This window comes from Vipera ursinii (genome assembly GCF_947247035.1).
Source record: "Vipera ursinii genome assembly, chromosome: 1".
NCBI classification, from domain to species: Eukaryota; Metazoa; Chordata; class Lepidosauria; order Squamata; family Viperidae; genus Vipera; species Vipera ursinii.
Genome location: NC_139512.1, coordinates 141,078,112 through 141,098,886, shown reverse-complemented (window position 1 = coordinate 141,098,886; position 20,775 = coordinate 141,078,112). Strand labels below are relative to the sequence as shown.

The 20,775-nt window shown below is 42.7% G+C and overlaps 1 protein-coding gene across 1 annotated transcript in view; it reads left to right on the top strand.

Annotated features, from left to right (window-relative positions):
• Positions 1–20,775, top strand: part of GTDC1 (glycosyltransferase like domain containing 1) — a 269,028-nt gene that overhangs the window by 220,173 nt on the left and 28,080 nt on the right. The window contains exon 6 of the mRNA XM_083348753.1: positions 13,931–14,040. Coding sequence (XP_083204879.1) covers positions 13,931–14,040 — 110 coding nt within the window. The remainder of the gene's footprint in view (positions 1–13,930; positions 14,041–20,775) is intronic.

The following is a 20,775-nucleotide window of genomic DNA, read 5'->3' as shown; positions in this document are numbered from 1 at the left end:
CCTTCCTTCCTTCCTTCCTTCCTTCCTTCCTTCCTTCCTCATTTTTGATATTTCCTGAAAAGCAAGTAGGATCTGTCTCAAATCTCATGAACTGCCTATTGTGCTCTTCCTGATGTTCTTAGCAAAACTGTAATAGATATTCTCTGAAGTGTCTCTGTGTATGTGTGTGTGTCCTTATGTGTACTTCACTTTTTTCCTCATCTCCAACTCTCTCCCTCACATGTACAGGAGCAATAGCACTTAGGCTTATATGCCACTCCCTAGTGCTTTACAGCACTTTTGGGGCAGTTTATAGAGTCAGCATGTTGCCCCCAACAATCTGGGTCCTCAATGTACTGACCTTGGAAGGATTGAAGGCTGAATCGACCTTGAGCTAATCAGGATTGGGCAGAGTTAGCCTGCAATGCACTGTGCCACCGTGGTATGATTAGCCAGTTAACCAATATTTTTTTTCAAGTGTTGCAGCAGCTACGACGCCAAGAGTGGGGAGGGTGCCACTGGTGAGGATCTTCCATGTGAATGTGGCTGTTACCAGAAATGTTGACTGGATATGAACCTCTGTTCCAGAGACTAAAATTCAGGGACAAAGAACGGATTCTGCTGATGCACCACCAACTTAGCTGATCAACAACATCTTCTTCATGAGTTTGAGCTTGAGCACCTCAGTGGACTGCATGTGAAAATGTAGCACATTAAAACCATTACTAAAATCAAATCGTTAATTAGCAGAGACAGCCCATATGATAAGACTCATCAATCAGAATAAACAATTAATAAGAGTTCCTGTCTAATCTGAAAAAGTGTTTATTATCCTGAGTAAGGTAAGATCTAATATTTTAAAGCCTTGTGTTAAGAGAAACCCCAGACTTGAGATGGGGTACTCTTTCCTCAGGTTCTTCTTCCTTAATTTGTATATATTTAGTGTGAACACAATGGTGTATCTGACTCTAGTTTCCATGTTATGATGCAAATTTTGCTGGCCTCAGGAATATTCATGGGGAGATTTATTTTTATTTATTTTTAAAAAACCTGTTTAAAGCTTTTTCCTGAATGTCCCAAGAGTGCTTTTTCTAGAGGCAACTGGGATTTCTTTGTTTTTCCTTGAAGACATTTTGCTTCTCCGAACTGAAGAAGCTTCTTGGATGAGAAATGAAATGTCTTCAAGGAAAAACAAAGAAAGTCCAGTTGCCTCCTGAAAAAGCACCTTTGGGACAACCATGACCTGGATGGCTGAGAATCTCCATAGACTCTTTCCTGAATGGAGTACAAGAATTTGACCTTTTTTCTAGTCATTTCTAAATCAGTGTAAACTAATTATCTTCCAGTCACCCTTTTCCAACATCCATATCTCTGAACTGTCTCTATTTTGAGGAAGGCTAAAATAAACTTGCAGAGAGTTGAAAATCGTATAACACTTTTTTTATTCTGTTCATCAGAAAAGTGCATCCGTGTAGAAAAGAAGGTTTAATCTAATAAAACCAGTGACTTTTATTATCTGTGGTTCTGTTACCTGTAGTCTCACATGGTTGGTGGATACTGTTGTGATTCAGGGTCAGCCTGTGGGTTCGGCAGTTGGGTCGGATGACTCAGAGGAGGAGGGGGGTGTTGAAGAGCTTGCTGAGGGGGTTGAAGATCTTGCTGATGAGAGCCCTCAGCCAGGCCCCTCCCACCTGGTCACAACGGAGACCCAGCTGTGTGAGCCTGACAGCGTGGATGAAGATGACCCACAGGTGGCCCTGTTCAAGGACGCCCCACGCAGGAGGCAGTCAATCAGGAGTAAACAGAGGAAGGCAATGGGGCACCTCGGAAGGAGGCAGAGAGAAGCCACGCCCTGAACTGTATAAAAGGGGAATGCGTGGGAGGGCTGGTTTGCTGAAGGCAACCGCTTGATTAGTTCCTGTTTCATAGCTCCTGTTTCATGGTTGGTGTCTTGTTTGCTCTGTTTTATGTTAATAAATGTGGCAGGCTTAATTCCAGCCTCTTTCCGTTTGTAAAGGGGTTGTCCCTGCCTTTTCTGCAGGGCCGGTAGCAGGCTGGTACAGAACAGATACTGACCTCATTTTCTGCAGTAAGGGTTATGTGTATCTGCATATATTTTTTTTTTGGTGCACAGTTCTGTTTCAAGGAAAACATAGGTAGTGTTTTGTAAGTATTTTATTCAAGGCACAAAATGGCAAGTAGGATTTTAAGTATGCATAAAGTATGTTTCCCCCCCTCCAAGATCTTGTTATCTGTGGTTTTATTAGTTACAGTTGTTGGGCTGGAACAAAACCTTCGCATATAACAAAGTCCACCTGTATTCATACTTAACTACATTTGAAAGTTACTTGAAAATATACTGCACAGAATTTCAGTAACCACACTCGGTTACTGATTAAACCTTATGTTTTCTACTCTTGGACATCACCAATCCTGGTCCATAAATAGCAACCACTTTTTTGCAATTGCTTTACAAATTTTACCTTTTACTGGTTTTTTTATAATGTCTTTGATTGTTGTAAATCATCCAGAGTCTTTAAGAATTGGGGAAAAAAATAAGAATTTTTTCATAGGCATTCAACATCAGATTATTCCAAAGGTGTTTTTTTCCCCAAAAAGTAGCTGGACTTTCTTGGTGTTGTTTTTTTTTAATGTTTACTTCTCATCAAGAAACTTATTCGGTTCTAACTTGATCTGCAAGTCCCAGTATTTCATAATTTTTTTGCAATTCTTTTTCCTCAATCCTTAGCATCATCCAGAATAGCAACAACAATGAATCAGACTTTCTTCATTTTGGTAACTGTTGTATCAGGCATGTTATGAACAAGTTGCCTGTCTTTCTGGATCTTAAAGTCCCAGAAAATTTTAACCTGCTCATTTTCTAAAACCTTTTCAACTCGATGGTCCCAGTGGTTTTTACTGCATTCAAATCCAAACCTCGGATGAATTATTGAATAATTCTGGCCACTTAGTCAAGACGTTGCTTGAGGTCGGTTTGCAGACTTTTTCTTCAGCCACTGATGAAATCATCAGTTGCTTCATTCTTTTCACTACAAGGCAGAATTTGCAATTGTTTATTAGATGCTGAATTTTTGCCTTCATGCAATTAGTTAGCTTGTTCTTGAGCAAGTAAAGTAAAACCTTCAGTTTCTTGCTTTAACACTCCTGACCTTAATGAACACAGTGTGGGTTTTTAATCTTATTTTTCATCTATATTATTCAAGTATTAATAGAATAACAGAATTGGAATGTAGATTGGAGGTCTTCTAATCCAACCCCCTGCTCAAGCAGGAGACCCGATACCATTTCAGACAAATGGTTGTTCAATCTTTTCATAAAAACCTCCAGTGATGGAGCACCCACAACCAAGCCTTTCCACTGATTAATTATACTCTCAGGAAATTTCTCCTTATTTCTAGGTTGGTTATTTCCTTTATTAGTTTCCATCCATTGCTTCTTGCTCTACCTTCAGGTGCTTTGGAGAATAGGGTTCCTGATGCAGAGTTCGCTATATATATGTGTGTAGGTCTTGGCGTATTCGGGTCTTTTCCCGTGTAGGATTGAGGGTGTCTTGGCAACGTTTCAACGAGGTCCCACTCGTCATCCTCAGGCTGGTGTCTTCGAAAAGCACGAAACCGAAGACACCAGCCTGAAGATGACGAGTGGGACCTCGTTGAAACGTCGCCAAGACACCCTCAATCTTACATGGGAAAAAACCCGAATACGCCAAGACCTACATACCTATACCCGTGAAAATCTACGAATATATATATATATACATACATACATACATATATATATATATATATATATATATATATATATATATATATATGTGTGTGTGTGTGTGTGTGTGTGTGTGTGTGTGTGTGTGTGTGTGTGTACTGTATATATGTATATACTGTATGTATGTGTATATATATATATATATATATATATATATGTATGTATATACTGTATATATATATTGTGTATATATATATATGTATGTATGTATATACTGTATATATATATTGTATATACTGTATATATATATATGTGTGTGTGTGTGTGTGTGTGTGTGTGTGTGTGTATATATGAGAAACATCTGTTACTGCCTAGGATTGAACTCTCCCGAGTGTGAGGTGAGCATCTTCACCTCTAAGCCACCGTGCCATTTGTGTGTGTAAAAACTTTGGAAGCAAAAGCTCTTTGACTGTGTATTGACTTGTTCTTCCAATTAACAAATTGGTTTTCATTTTTTTTTCTTTCCCATATTCAGCCATTACCTTTGTGGCTTTCAAGTGTTTTCTTTGATTGAGTTCCTTCATCAAAAGTGCTTGTCTTGTCTTCATGTAGTCATTCAGGCCATACTTTTCTTCTACAGTTTGTTACATCTGTGGGAATTTTCTGTCTTTTTCTGTCTTGGCAAATTCAGGAAATCAATATCACTTCTTGGATGCAAACCGTGATGCATTGTCATTAGTTTTCTTGTCTTCCAATTCAAGTTATCAAGTTCCATCTGAGTGCAATTAAATCATCCTGCTATGTATTGAATAACAGGAACTGCCCAGGTATTAATGGCTTCAATATTGTTTTCACCATTTAGATTTTAGTTTTGATTTCAAAATTTATTAAATTTGATAAATCATTATTTTCTTGGAAGATTTCTTCCACATGAGCATGAAAATTGGATTTCAATGTTTAGTTCTTTCCAAACTTCATGTAGGTGCTCAAAAACTGAAATAATGTGATTTAAGAAAGAAATCACCAAGCACCTTTCTGTGCAGGATAAAAATCACTGGAATTTAGTTCAGATTCTGCTTCAATTACTTACTGTTTTGTCCCCAAAGGCCACTGTGGTTGTAAAGTAGGATGCCAGGTGATAACAACCTTAGCAATAAAAATTATGGCACTCCCAGTTGCCTTCATTAATCAAATCCTCTTCACCACCACCACCACAGTCATTAGGCAAGGACCCACTCTGATTGGTCCTTTCCAGCCCCATGCCTTGGTAAGGTAAGAGACTATTTCAGGGGTCCTCAAACAACGAACTTTGGACTGGATGCGTTCGCGGGGCAAACATTGGTGGTATAGTGCAGGGCATTTTAACCTGTGGTATGCTGGCACTTGGCAGGTGGTACACGTCCCTGCCTAGCCTAGATAAGTATAGCGGGGGGAGGGAACGGGCTAAAGCAACATAGCGCAGGACTTGCCTTGAGAGAGTCATCAGGAGTTGTAGGGCTGCTGGGGCCTGACAAAGACCCCAAGATCAGCACTTCCGGCACCCCTGGAAGAAAAAGGAGGAGGGGGATGGAGACAGGGGAGGCTATAAAAGCAGACAGTTTTGGTGGGAGAGGGAGAGATAAAAAAAAGATGCAGCCTTGGGAAGAGGAGAGAAAAGGGAGGGGGGAGAGAGCAGAGTAGATAAAACAGGTCAGCTGGTAGCCGGTCTATAACTTCGTGGCAGCCGTCCATGCTGGGCGTGCACACAAATTGCAGTGAAAAACAGGCAAGAAACGCATCTAGAGAGGAGTCTCCCTCCACGAGGAATGAAGAAAGTCACCATCGGCTGGAGGTGACCAGCAATTGGCCCTCGCCCACTTCACACACCCGGCTCTGAGGGTTATTGGGGAGGGGATGCTGCGAGCAGAGTGAGAGTCGGCAGATGCCTTTCTTCATTCTTCGTGGAGGGTGACTCCTCCCCAGATGCGTTTCTTGCCTGTTTTTCTTCCTCCCTCATCGCAAATATCTTCCTGCCACTCTGATCTTAAGATTGTGCGGCTGTTGTCCAGGAATTTACAGTGGCCTTTCAAGCCATGGCCACTGGCAGCACAGCCACCAGCTATGCTGACAGCTCTTCCCTCTCCCTTTGTTCCTTCCTGGGTACGGAGGGAGGAAGGAAGGAGATGGGAATGAGAAAGAGGAAGGAAGGAAGGAAGGAAGGAAGGAAGGAAGGAAGGAAGGAAGGAAGGAAGGAAGGAAGGAAGGAAGGAGATGAGAAGGAGGGAAGAAGGAAGGAGATGGGAATGAGAAAGGGAGGCAGGGAAGGAAGGAGGATAGGGATGGAGGGAGGAAGTAAGGAAGGAGATGGGAATGAGAAAGGGAGGCAGGGAAGGAAGGAGGGTAGGGATGGAGGGAGGAAGTAAGGAAGGAGATGGGAATGAGAAAGGGAGGCAGGGAAGGAAGGAGGGTAGGGATGGAGGGAGGAAGTAAGGAAGGAGATGGGAATGAGAAAGGGAGGCAGGGAAGGAAGGAGGGTAGGGATGGAGGGAGGAAGTAAGGAAGGAGATGGGAATGAGAAAGGGAGGCAGGGAAGGAAGGAGGGTAGGGATGGAGGGAGGAAGTAAGGAAGGAGATGGGAATGAGAAAGGGAGGCAGGGAAGGAAGGAGGGTAGGGATGGAGGGAGGAAGTAAGGAAGGCGATGGGAATGAGAAAGGGAGGCAGGGAAGGAAGGAGGGTAGGGATGGAGGGAGGAAGTAAGGAAGGAGATGGGAATGAGAAAGGGAGGCAGGGAAAGAAGGAGGGTAGGGACGGAGGGAGGAAGTAAGGAAGGAGATGGGAATGAGAAAGGGAGGCAGGGAAGGAAGGAGGGTAGGGACGGAGGGAGGAAGTAAGGAAGGAGATGGGAATGAGAAAGGGAGGCAGGGAAGGAAGGAGGGTAGGGACGGAGGGAGGAAGTAAGGAAGGAGATGGGAATGAGAAAGGGAGGCAGGGAAGGAAGGAGGGTAGGGACGGAGGGAGGAAGTAAGGAAGGAGATGGGAATGAGAAAGGGAGGCAGGGAAAGAAGGAGGGTAGGGATGGAGGGAGGAAGTAAGGAAGGAGATGGGAATGAGAAAGGGAGGCAGGGAAGGAAGGAGGGTAGGGATGGAGGGAGGAAGTAAGGAAGGAGATGGGAATGAGAAAGGGAGGCAGGGAAGGAAGGAGGGTAGGGATGGAGGGAGGAAGTAAGGAAGGAGATGGGAATGAGAAAGGGAGGCAGGGAAGGAAGGAGGGTAGGGATGGAGGGAGGAAGTAAGGAAGGAGATGGGAATGAGAAAGGGAGGCAGGGAAAGAAGGAGGGTAGGGATGGAGGGAGGAAGTAAGGAAGGAGATGGGAATGAGAAAGGGAGGCAGGGAAGGAAGGAGGGTAGGGATGGAGGGAGGAAGTAAGGAAGGAGATGGGAATGAGAAAGGGAGGCAGGGAAGGAAGGAGGGTAGGGATGGAGGGAGGAAGTAAGGAAGGAGATGGGAATGAGAAAGGGAGGCAGGGAAGGAAGGAGGGTAGGGATGGAGGGAGGAAGTAAGGAAGGAGATGGGAATGAGAAAGGGAGGCAGGGAAGGAAGGAGGGTAGGGATGGAGGGAGGAAGTAAGGAAGGAGATGGGAATGAGAAAGGGAGGCAGGGAAGGAAGGAGGGTAGGGATGGAGGGAGGAAGTAAGGAAGGAGATGGGAATGAGAAAGGGAGGCAGGGAAGGAAGGAGGGTAGGGATGGAGGGAGGAAGTAAGGAAGGAGATGGGAATGAGAAAGGGAGGCAGGGAAGGAAGGAGGGTAGGGATGGAGGGAGGAAGTAAGGAAGGAGATGGGAATGAGAAAGGGAGGCAGGGAAGGAAGGAGGGTAGGGATGGAGGGAGGAAGTAAGGAAGGAGATGGGAATGAGAAAAGGAGGCAGGGAAGGAAGGAGGGTAGGGATGGAGGGAGGAAGTAAGGAAGGAGATGGGAATGAGAAAGGGAGGCAGGGAAAGAAGGAGGGTAGGGACGGAGGGAGGAAGTAAGGAAGGAGATGGGAATGAGAAAGGGAGGCAGGGAAGGAAGGAGGGTAGGGACGGAGGGAGGAAGTAAGGAAGGAGATGGGAATGAGAAAGGGAGGCAGGGAAGGAAGGAGGGTAGGGACGGAGGGAGGAAGTAAGGAAGGAGATGGGAATGAGAAAGGGAGGCAGGGAAGGAAGGAGGGTAGGGATGGAGGGAGGAAGTAAGGAAGGAGATGGGAATGAGAAAGGGAGGCAGGGAAAGAAGGAGGGTAGGGATGGAGGGAGGAAGTAAGGAAGGAGATGGGAATGAGAAAGGGAGGCAGGGAAGGAAGGAGGGTAGGGATGGAGGGAGGAAGTAAGGAAGGAGATGGGAATGAGAAAGGGAGGCAGGGAAGGAAGGAGGGTAGGGATGGAGGGAGGAAGTAAGGAAGGAGATGGGAATGAGAAAAGGAGGCAGGGAAGGAAGGAGGGTAGGGATGGAGGGAGGAAGTAAGGAAGGAGATGGGAATGAGAAAGGGAGGCAGGGAAAGAAGGAGGGTAGGGACGGAGGGAGGAAGTAAGGAAGGAGATGGGAATGAGAAAGGGAGGCAGGGAAGGAAGGAGGGTAGGGACGGAGGGAGGAAGTAAGGAAGGAGATGGGAATGAGAAAGGGAGGCAGGGAAGGAAGGAGGGTAGGGACGGAGGGAGGAAGTAAGGAAGGAGATGGGAATGAGAAAGGGAGGCAGGGAAGGAAGGAGGGTAGGGATGGAGGGAGGAAGTAAGGAAGGAGATGGGAATGAGAAAGGGAGGCAGGGAAAGAAGGAGGGTAGGGATGGAGGGAGGAAGTAAGGAAGGAGATGGGAATGAGAAAGGGAGGCAGGGAAGGAAGGAGGGTAGGGATGGAGGGAGGAAGTAAGGAAGGAGATGGGAATGAGAAAGGGAGGCAGGGAAGGAAGGAGGGTAGGGATGGAGGGAGGAAGTAAGGAAGGAGATGGGAATGAGAAAGGGAGGCAGGGAAGGAAGGAGGGTAGGGATGGAGGGAGGAAGTAAGGAAGGAGATGGGAATGAGAAAGGGAGGCAGGGAAGGAAGGAGGGTAGGGATGGAGGGAGGAAGTAAGGAAGGAGATGGGAATGAGAAAGGGAGGCAGGGAAGGAAGGAGGGTAGGGATGGAGGGAGGAAGTAAGGAAGGAGATGGGAATGAGAAAGGGAGGCAGGGAAGGAAGGAGGGTAGGGATGGAGGGAGGAAGTAAGGAAGGAGATGGGAATGAGAAAGGGAGGCAGGGAAGGAAGGAGGGTAGGGATGGAGGGAGGAAGTAAGGAAGGAGATGGGAATGAGAAAGGGAGGCAGGGAAGGAAGGAGGGTAGGGATGGAGGGAGGAAGTAAGGAAGGAGATGGGAATGAGAAAGGGAGGCAGGGAAGGAAGGAGGGTAGGGATGGAGGGAGGAAGTAAGGAAGGAGATGGGAATGAGAAAGGGAGGCAGGGAAGGAAGGAGGGTAGGGATGGAGGGAGGAAGTAAGGAAGGAGATGGGAATGAGAAAGGGAGGCAGGGAAGGAAGGAGGGTAGGGATGGAGGGAGGAAGTAAGGAAGGAGATGGGAATGAGAAAGGGAGGCAGGGAAGGAAGGAGGGTAGGGATGGAGGGAGGAAGTAAGGAAGGAGATGGGAATGAGAAAGGGAGGCAGGGATGGAAGGAGGGTAGGGATGGAGGGAGGAAGTAAGGAAGGAGATGGGAATGAGAAAGGGAGGCAGGGATGGAAGGAGGGTAGGGATGGAGGGAGGAAGTAAGGAAGGAGATGGGAATGAGAAAGGGAGGCAGGGAAGGAAGGAGGGTAGGGATGGAGGGAGGAAGTAAGGAAGGAGATGGGAATGAGAAAGGGAGGCAGGGAAAGAAGGAGGGTAGGGATGGAGGGAGGAAGTAAGGAAGGAGATGGGAATGAGAAAGGGAGGCAGGGAAGGAAGGAGGGTAGGGATGGAGGGAGGAAGTAAGGAAGGAGATGGGAATGAGAAAGGGAGGCAGGGAAGGAAGGAGGGTAGGGATGGAGGGAGGAAGTAAGGAAGGAGATGGGAATGAGAAAGGGAGGCAGGGAAAGAAGGAGGGTAGGGATGGAGGGAGGAAGTAAGGAAGGAGATGGGAATGAGAAAGGGAGGCAGGGAAGGAAGGAGGGTAGGGATGGAGGGAGGAAGTAAGGAAGGAGATGGGAATGAGAAAGGGAGGCAGGGAAGGAAGGAGGGTAGGGATGGAGGGAGGAAGTAAGGAAGGAGATGGGAATGAGAAAGGGAGGCAGGGAAGGAAGGAGGGTAGGGATGGAGGGAGGAAGTAAGGAAGGAGATGGGAATGAGAAAGGGAGGCAGGGAAGGAAGGAGGGTAGGGATGGAGGGAGGAAGTAAGGAAGGAGATGGGAATGAGAAAGGGAGGCAGGGAAAGAAGGAGGGTAGGGATGGAGGGAGGAAGTAAGGAAGGAGATGGGAATGAGAAAGGGAGGCAGGGAAGGAAGGAGGGTAGGGATGGAGGGAGGAAGTAAGGAAGGAGATGGGAATGAGAAAGGGAGGCAGGGAAGGAAGGAGGGTAGGGATGGAGGGAGGAAGTAAGGAAGGAGATGGGAATGAGAAAGGGAGGCAGGGAAGGAAGGAGGGTAGGGATGGAGGGAGGAAGTAAGGAAGGAGATGGGAATGAGAAAGGGAGGCAGGGAAAGAAGGAGGGTAGGGATGGAGGGAGGAAGTAAGGAAGGAGATGGGAATGAGAAAGGGAGGCAGGGAAGGAAGGAGGGTAGGGATGGAGGGAGGAAGTAAGGAAGGAGATGGGAATGAGAAAGGGAGGCAGGGAAGGAAGGAGGGTAGGGATGGAGGGAGGAAGTAAGGAAGGAGATGGGAATGAGAAAGGGAGGCAGGGAAGGAAGGAGGGTAGGGATGGAGGGAGGAAGTAAGGAAGGAGATGGGAATGAGAAAGGGAGGCAGGGAAGGAAGGAGGGTAGGGATGGAGGGAGGAAGTAAGGAAGGAGATGGGAATGAGAAAGGGAGGCAGGGAAAGAAGGAGGGTAGGGATGGAGGGAGGAAGTAAGGAAGGAGATGGGAATGAGAAAGGGAGGCAGGGAAGGAAGGAGGGTAGGGATGGAGGGAGGAAGTAAGGAAGGAGATGGGAATGAGAAAGGGAGGCAGGGAAGGAAGGAGGGTAGGGATGGAGGGAGGAAGTAAGGAAGGAGATGGGAATGAGAAAGGGAGGCAGGGAAGGAAGGAGGGTAGGGATGGAGGGAGGAAGTAAGGAAGGAGATGGGAATGAGAAAGGGAGGCAGGGAAGGAAGGAGGGTAGGGATGGAGGGAGGAAGTAAGGAAGGAGATGGGAATGAGAAAGGGAGGCAGGGAAAGAAGGAGGGTAGGGATGGAGGGAGGAAGTAAGGAAGGAGATGGGAATGAGAAAGGGAGGCAGGGAAGGAAGGAGGGTAGGGATGGAGGGAGGAAGTAAGGAAGGAGATGGGAATGAGAAAGGGAGGCAGGGAAGGAAGGAGGGTAGGGATGGAGGGAGGAAGTAAGGAAGGAGATGGGAATGAGAAAGGGAGGCAGGGAAGGAAGGAGGGTAGGGATGGAGGGAGGAAGTAAGGAAGGAGATGGGAATGAGAAAGAGGAAGGCAGGGAAAGAAGGAGGGTAGGGATGGAGGGAGGAAGTAAGGAAGGAGATGGGAATGAGAAAGGGAGGAAGGGAAAGAAGGAGGGTAGGGATGGAGGGAGGAAGTAAGGAAGGAGATGGGAATGAGAAAGGGAGGCAGGGAAGGAAGGAGGGTAGGGATGGAGGGAGGAAGTAAGGAAGGAGATGGGAATGAGAAAGGGAGGCAGGGAAGGAAGGAGGGTAGGGATGGAGGGAGGAAGTAAGGAAGGAGATGGGAATGAGAAAGGGAGGCAGGGAAGGAAGGAGGGTAGGGATGGAGGGAGGAAGTAAGGAAGGAGATGGGAATGAGAAAGGGAGGCAGGGAAGGAAGGAGGGTAGGGATGGAGGGAGGAAGTAAGGAAGGAGATGGGAATGAGAAAGGGAGGCAGGGAAGGAAGGAGGGTAGGGATGGAGGGAGGAAGTAAGGAAGGAGATGGGAATGAGAAAGGGAGGCAGGGAAGGAAGGAGGGTAGGGATGGAGGGAGGAAGTAAGGAAGGAGATGGGAATGAGAAAGGGAGGCAGGGAAGGAAGGAGGGTAGGGATGGAGGGAGGAAGTAAGGAAGGAGATGGGAATGAGAAAGGGAGGTAGGGAAAGAAGGAGGGTAGGGATGGAGGGAGGAAGTAAGGAAGGAGATGGGAATGAGAAAGGGAGGCAGGGAAGGAAGGAGGGTAGGTATGGAGGGAGGAAGTAAGGAAGGAGATGGGAATGAGAAAGGGAGGCAGGGAAGGAAGGAGGGTAGGGATGGAGGGAGGAAGTAAGGAAGGAGATGGGAATGAGAAAGAGGAAGGCAGGGAAAGAAGGAGGGTAGGGAGGGAAGAAGGAGATTGGAATGAGAGGAAGGGAGGATCTGAGGGAAGTCCTGCCATGCTGCCCTTTTGCCATCCACTTGACCCCTCCTCCTGGCCTATCCTGGTGGTCTCCCATCCTATCACTAAGGATGCTTTGGTTATAAACATTATTTTTTTTCAAACTATAGTCCACCCCCCAGCAGTCTGAGGGACAATGAACTGGCCCCCCTTTTAAAAAGTTTGAGGACCCCTGGACTATTTATATGTCTAATTTATATAGTTGCTCATTCCATCCTATTTTGGGCTTTAAATTATAGAGTATACATTCTCAGTATATAGTGCAGATGTATTTGCTTCTATTCAGACCATCCATAAATTATATCAGTTGATAATAAGAACTGAAAAGCTCAGGCATCATCAGCCACTATTATTATAATATCATTTTTATGATTATTATCCTTTATTATTATGATTTTTGCATGTACACCAAGAGCTTATGTACCAGAGACAAATTGTGTCTAGTCACACTTGGCCAATAAAGCTATTCTATTCTATTCTATTCTATTCTATTCTATTCTATTCTATTCTATTCTATTCTATTCTATTCTATTCTATTCTATTCTATTCTATTCTATTCTCAGTCACTATTCATGTAGTGTTGGATTTTCTAAATGTTGTCTTGTTTTAATCGCAAGCACATACTTAAAAGTGAGATTTGGCTGCTTTACTTTCTGTTGCTTGCAAAAAAAATGAGTTTCTCTCTCATTGTACATTCATAAGGCAGTGTTAAAATGTCCATTTTCCGCTTCTCTCCATTCTGAGTCCCCTGTACAATTGAAATAAGAGAAAGCTCCTTTGTTAAATGTTTTAAGAAGATTAAGATTGACCTTTTAAATATTCCTTTTAGCTTAGCTTATTTATAACTCTTTAACACACTATGGGCCTTCAGAGAGTTGCACACATGTCAGTTGTGTATTAAATTATTTTGTATCATGATATATCTTAGGAGACATTATCCAGTGGAAAATGTGAATTGGGAGATTGTTAGTTTTCGATGACCACTAAAAGGCAGTAGTTTTATATATGCTTACTTTCAGTTTATTTATGAAATGCAAGGGGCTTACTTGAAAATAGGCATGGCTAAGATTGGACTCTGAATGCCGAAATCCTGATTGCATAACTTATTTTCTATATGCTTTTCTTGTTAATAAGCACTTTCTAAATGTTAAACAGAGGTCTCCAAACAAAGTCTGTAATATATTCTTAGCTGGACAACGAACAACAGGAAAAAATATCCATTTTGCTCTGGTTTAAAACCTGCCATTGCTCCTAAAAGCACTTTGACATTGAAAGATGGGCTGCTTGATCATCTGGCTTATAGACACGAATGATTCCAATCCATTTTGAATCTGGAATTATGGTTTTAATTTGGGACATAAGCCTTTCCAGAGGAGACTCCAAAACTACTTATTTAGAGTGATTCTGAACCTGTTATGGAAATACATAAAAGGTTTAGTGAATTGCCTTCCACACCAAACCAAAAAGATGTCTGCCATCTGTTAAGAGTATTCTGTTCCATGGAGCTTCAGGCACAAGGTACCAACCCATAGCAGCTGCCCAGACCCTGTCCATTTTCAAGGTTGGTTCACTGCTATATGAAGGTCTGTAAGATTTTTAACCAATTTTTATAGCGCACTTATTTTATAATTGTCTTATTTATGTTATGGGCCATCTCAAGGTTTGTATGGAGACAATGTATGAATTATGGCCATAACAATAAAGTAAATAAACAATTCAAAACTCAAGGTATGTTCTGTTTCATTTCAAGGGAACACGATAAAGATCCTGAAAGCTTCTTTAAAGTGCTGATGAAATTGAAAAAGATGGAACTGAATTTTCATGTCTCTGTCCTTGGAGAAGCCTTCAGTGATGTTCCAGGTATTGTTGGGCTTACTTTGTGAGATATACATATTAACATAGGCTTTTTTGCATTTATAAATATTACAATTCACTAATTAATTTTCTTTCAGTCGAAGTGAGCAATTGGGATAAGGTATGAACAAAAAATAAAACATAATTATGAACTGTAGTTTTAACTGAAAACTTAAGGTTGCTATCTTGTGAATCTCAATTTGGAAAGAAGACCCACTCAGCTCAATATGATTTAACTTCTGACCATTCGTCCAACTGAGCATCTCAATCTTTTATTTTTAAAATGAGTTCCACATTTGTGATGGAATTTTATATGTTTAGATGAGTACACAAACATTCAGAACACGAAAAAGTATAAACCCTGTTTTAAGGTTGAACATGCTTCAATAAAAATAATATAAACAATTAAATTTTAAGGAAGAGAAATGTAAAAGAATGAATACACTTAGGCAGATAGTAAGTCATGCAACAATTACAGAGAAAATGCAAATATGCATCACATGACTTGTAAAATTGCAGTACCATTAATAACAATGTAACTCTTACTACAATGTATTAGAAAACAGTAAACTGATAGGAAAAAATTGTGTACAACCAAATTGCAACAAGTAAACCTAGACAAAGTTTGATTTTAACCATTAGTGTTTGACAGAATTCAGCTGCATCTAAGCTTCCATCAGTCCAATTGTGAAATACAACTCCTGTTAGGTTTCCAGCCATATAGTAGAGTGATGTAAAAATGGAAGAAAGCTCATATCTACTTTATCCACAGTATAGATTAGTAAAGAAGAATAGAGTCTTATATAAATTCAAGTGAAATGTGAAGGTGGTCAAATGTAATTGTCCAACTCACAAACAAACACACACACACACACACACAAATTAGACAAGTAGAAACAAGAATAATTAATCCAGGAGGAGATTGAGAATGATATTTGAAAATAAAAAAGTGAAGCCAGCATGCCACTAATAAAAAAAGCAAAATAAATAAAATTAAGAGCCTTATGAAAAGAAGAAACAACTCAGTACTGCAAAAAGCTCGGACTTGAGCAGCCAGAAAACTAATGTGGGGCATCAAGATTGAAAGCATAAAATGGGACAGGTTGAAGGTAAAAGGGAATACAAAGAACAAGTTGTGGTCTAAAGTGGTAAAAAAAATCTTGACAATTAGTACCAAATGCTTTTAACGATTTATTTTAATTTGAAAAGCTTAAGATTGTTACTCAGGATTGAAACTTAAACAGAAATGCCTTGATCTATAATAAATCTTAATAGTTGACGGGTTTGAAAAGGAATTTTGGCAGTTTGGATGCCACTTATTTTCATATCTGGTGGACTTGTAGAAATATAAAAACTTTTTGGATTAAAATTTGGTGGAATATTCAAAAGATTTTTAAGAGAAAGATAAAGTTTACCCCACAACTGTTTTTATTGGGTGTTATTATAGATTGTGATACTAAAGAAACTAACTTGATGTTGAACTTGATAACAGCTGCAAGGTTATTGGTAGGGCAATATTGGAAGAAGGATAGTTTGCCTACTATAGAAGAATGGACGTTTAAAGTGTCAAATTTAGCAGAAATGGCTAAGATTTCTGCTTATCTGAAGGATCATTCACAAGAAAGATACATTTCGGTCTGGAGAAGATGGATAGATTATATTCAGAATAAATATGGGACCAAAAAGTTCCATTTAGCTTATGGGTAAATTTTAGATTGTTATTATTATTAATAGTTTATTATAGCGGAATTTTTATTAGTTTTAATTATATGGTATTATTATTATTTGTAGTATTAGTATTGTTTAATAACTTGGATATTAATTTGTTTATGTTTTTATTATTATTATGTTCACTTTTATTTTGTTTGTATTTACGTTAAAGGGGAGTTAAAGCACATTATGAACTTGGTTATTTATATAGTTGGTTAATGTTAGTTAGATTATGATTATTATATTTGTAACCCTGTGTTCAGCTTTGGGAAGTGGGGGAGGGAGGGGGGGCTTGGGGGGGTTGGTTTGGGGGATTATATTGTAATTTTTACAAAACTTTTTAATTAAAAAAAAGAAAGAAAAGCTTAAGGATTGAAACTTAAACAGAAATGCCTTGATCTATAATAAATCTTAATAGTTGACGGGTTTGAAAAGGAATTTTCCAGTTTGATTTTTTTTCTGTTAACCAATGCACAGCACTCAAGTCTAGGATAAAAAGATTTTAGCAAACACTGAAGCAAATTCAGGTATGCCCCCCCAAAATATATATATATATGTGAATTTAATTAAATGATGCCTACGCTTCCTGTTAGAACTGGCAGGAGAGGTGTGCGCTGAGTCTACAAGAGAATGTCATCTGTCTGAACCCAGGAGGACAGCCCCTTCAACCATTGCACCTGCCCTCTGGAATATCATCCCTTCAAAAAGTAGATTTGCCCAAACTCTGCCCTGTGAAAACAAGGCACTAAAAACCTGGCTTTGCCATAAATCCCGAGACAGTGATAGCATGAGTAAGCCTGTGACATAGCTTCTTTGAGTGGTGGTGGGTCTTCTCAACAGTTATTTGTTATGTTATTGCTCTTATTTTTTTCTGTAATTATTTTCTTTTCTTTCATTTAGGATTTATTTTATTTATTTATTTTTATTTTAGAGCCCTGGTGGCACAATGGTTAGAATGCAGTATTGCAAAATAACTCTGCCCACAGCCGGGAGTGACTCAAGGTTGACTCAGCCTTCCATCTTTTCGAGATTGATAAAATGAGGACCTGGACTGCTGGGGGCAATAGGCTGACTCTGTAAACGGCTAGGTGAGAGTGCCGTAAAGCCCTATGCAGTGGTATATACAGTAATTGCTATTTTATTTTATTATTTTATTTTTGTAATTGTGAATAACCCAGTGTCATAAGATGGGTGGCCTCGACATTTACTAAATATAGAAATTCTGAGTTTGTTGCACAGGAAAATAAATTCCAAATCCAATAAGTTTTTTTGTAGGGAGGGGCAAGAGTTCTAATGGTTTCTGTGCTTATAATCCCAGTACTGGAGTTTTCTCTTTTTCTTTTTTTTTATGTTAACAGGGTTATTATTATTATTATTTTTGTTAACAAAGTTTTTCTTTGTGGATCTATCACCCACAGATGGTCAAAATACTAAACACTCAGGAGAAAGATTTTGTTTGTATAAGCTGTCTTTTTCAGGGGAATAAAAACTAGATTCAAGTATTACTGAGATAAAGATAATAAAGTTTTGATTCAACAAGTCAAGGTCACTTCTCAGAAAGTCTGTTTCAACTTTTAGGCCATGAGTAAGTATCTGTTATGTTTACAATATCATAAAATTAGTTCAGTTTAATGTTCTTACCATTTGTTTATTGCACCAAGGGCAGCATATATTAATGTAGCGAAAATGCACTTTTGTAGCTGGGAAGGTTCTCTATGTGCTTATGAGATCAAATACTATATTTATATGAGTTTGATGGGAAAACTCCTACGACTTTCAGATAGCATAATCCTTCATTCCAGCCCTCTGCAATTGTAGAGACCAAATTACAGTTAGGGTGAACATATTCTGATGACCATCTATTTGCGCACTGAAGTGGATAACAACAACTTACATCTCTGCTACCCAATCTAGAGAATATTTGCTTGCCTTTCCCTCTGCAGGTCTGTTTCTTTTCAACACAATACATATCGGTTCATAAAGCAATGGAAAAAGGTATAGCTCACGGTGGACCATATGTTTTATGTAGAAAAGCTCCCTGATTCAGCTCTTTTTAGCTCTAGTAGAGTTGAGAAAATATCCTTGCAAATCCTAGAAAATTCATGAGTAGATCACACTGCACTAGGGTAGACTCACCCAAGTGTGGAGGTAACCAAACCTACAGGTATGTTGGTTTGCAAATGGCCAGTCCCCACTATCGTGCTTTCATTTTCTATTTCTGAAATAACATTCTATTCACATGACATGCTCTGTTCAAAACATTATAAATTTGAACCAATTTCATAAAACTGCTTAGTTTAGAAAAATCACATGAAAGTTAATTTTGGGGAGCACAAATATATGATGGTTAGAATTCGATGATTAAAATAGTGGTTTAATCCTATTTGTTTCACAGATAATGTAGATTGTGGAATTTAGCCAAGATAGAGGGTTTCCTTGAAAGAGGTATTCAGCAATGACTAACCTTTTTTTTCTAGTTTCTTCCTTTCCTTTCCTTTGATTGTTGTAAAACGAATCTAGTTTTCTATGGTACAGTGAGATGGATATGCCACACCACGGTGTATATCAAACAGTACCTGTCCCCAAACAAAATCTGATGCCACAGTGAGATTGTTAAGACTCAAAGGAGGGGAAAATTAGACCTTGTCCAAAAAAAATACAAATAATTAGCAGGAAACAATATAAATAAGTATTAAACAAAAGCAATAGGGATGGGAAATGTCTTTGCCTTTAATTTCCTCTTGGGTCAGAAGAGGACCCATACTCAAAAAATTATAGCATCTTCTCATTTGGGTATGTGGATGTGTGCATGTGTGTTTGTGTGTCTGTCCTAAAATACCGTGTTTCCCCGAAAGTAAGATATGCCCCCAAAAGAAGCCCTAGCTTGATTTTTGGGGGTGGGCCTAATATAGTTTATAGTTATAGTTTATAGTTTATAGTTTATTTGATTTATATACCGCCCTTCTCCTTGGTAGGGACTCAGGGCGGTTCACAGGGCATATATAAAAAAGACAATACAAAAATTAAAAAAAAGATTAAACCCATGCCCAATTAAAACAGTAATACAAATTTAAAAAACAATTAAAAACCCATAATCCCCCATCAGGCCAGACCAGCTATTTCAAACAGGTGGGTCTTCAGGCCCCGACGGAAAGTTCGGAGGTCTGGTGCCATATAACCCTTACTCCCAAAATAAGTCCTAAAAATCAAGCTGGGGCGGGGGTGGAGCTACCCCACGTGCTCCGCACGTGCTTACCATTGCAGCCAGGCCTCCCATGAATCTGCAAACTGCAAAATGCAGGCCAGAACTCCATTCTCAGTTGCAGAGGCATTTCCTTCAGCCGCAGAAGATGTGGGCCGGCTGGGTGGGGCTGTTGATGCCACCACCACAAGGTGAGACTGTGGAAAAAACACCTGCCAAAAATAAGACCTGGTACCAATTTTGGTGGCAAAAATATATAAGACCAGGTCTTATTTGGGGGGAAACACAGTGGTTGGTTTGGAGAAAACAAACTTTGCATTCATAGCTTGGTTCAGTCCCTGGGATCTCCAAGTACATGTGGAACAACCACTTGCAGAATTCATAGCAAGTAATTAACAACACTATGGAATACATTAATTATTAGTCTTATTTGCTATAAAAGCAGGACTTTTGGGGAGTCAGGCAATATGTAAATTTAATAAATAAAATAAACAAAGGCAGTTTCCTGTGTTCTTTTATATCCATGTACTTTTAGAGAACAAACTTATTTTCTGACTGAAGATACGATTATCTATGATTTTGCATTGAGTCCTCCCTAGTGATGTTTTTTTTTCTTCTTTTAAAGGAATTTTACAATAAGAGAAGCAAAGAAAAGTAGGAACGTTCAAAAGTTACCAGTATTACACCTTTTTTTCTTTGAATGGCATTTTCCTTATTTGTTTTATTTGATCTAAACCCTAGCTTTCTACTCTAGTGAATAGGCAGCTAATTAGAAGCTAAATCAGAGCATTAAAAGTGAGAGGCATAATTTCAATGTAAAGTTAAAATCAATTAACAGCTAAGAACCTGGTGAAAGAGAGATTTTTTTTACAGTTTTTAACAGGGGCCAAACACAGTTCCCAAAGGACGACATTCTATAGCATTTAACAGGCAAGTCAACGAGGACTTCTAGAAATCAGATGCAACAAAAACTGCTCATTAAAATAATGAGTTTTAAAATACTTTTCATTATTGGGCATAGATAAAGTGTGATTGCCAATACTTTCTTTTTTAAGTTCAAAAACTGATCTATTTGATGGGAAATATGAGGTAGATTGTCATAAACCTATAGTAGTAGAGAATGCAGGTCTGTACTCTGGAGTTCTCTGACTTGTGAGCCAGTGTCATTGTTCTGTTCCTTTAGAGAATTTCAAGCCTCAGAGAAATAATGGCTATCTTTATTGATTTCCTAGATGCCAACCTCTTGTCCCCTCAGTTTAGTAAGATAAATTGTGCAAAGGTTTTTGATAGTTGTACCGCAACTCCTTCAAACAAGTATAGGCAGGGTGTAACAACTCCCAATTGTATAGAAAAAAATGATTAGTGTCTAATATTATACAAGAAAATGAGATGAATTTTGAATGGCAGTTGAATCTGATAAAGTTAGGAAGAGAATCCCCTAGTCCAGGGGTAGGCAACCTTGGCTCTTTTATGACTTGTGGACTTCAATACCCAGAATTCCTGAAACAGCCATGCTGACTCAGGAATTCTGGGAGTTGAAGTCCACAAGTCATAAAAGAGGCAAGGTTGCCTACTGCTGCCCTAGGCTTACCACATGTTGTTGAACTGTAACTTCCTTCAGACCAGACTACTAGTCTAGCCAATAGGTTTGCACTCCAACAAAAATGATTGGATAGAGCTTACTTTTACAGCCCAAAAGACCTCAAGCTAACTCTTACAATGCTAAGGTACGTTTGAATGTAGCTAAAGAGAATCCACTCATTACTAGTCTTTTTCACTGGTTTTTATAAAATAGAGGAAAGTGGCAAGGCATATTTGAATATCCAAGG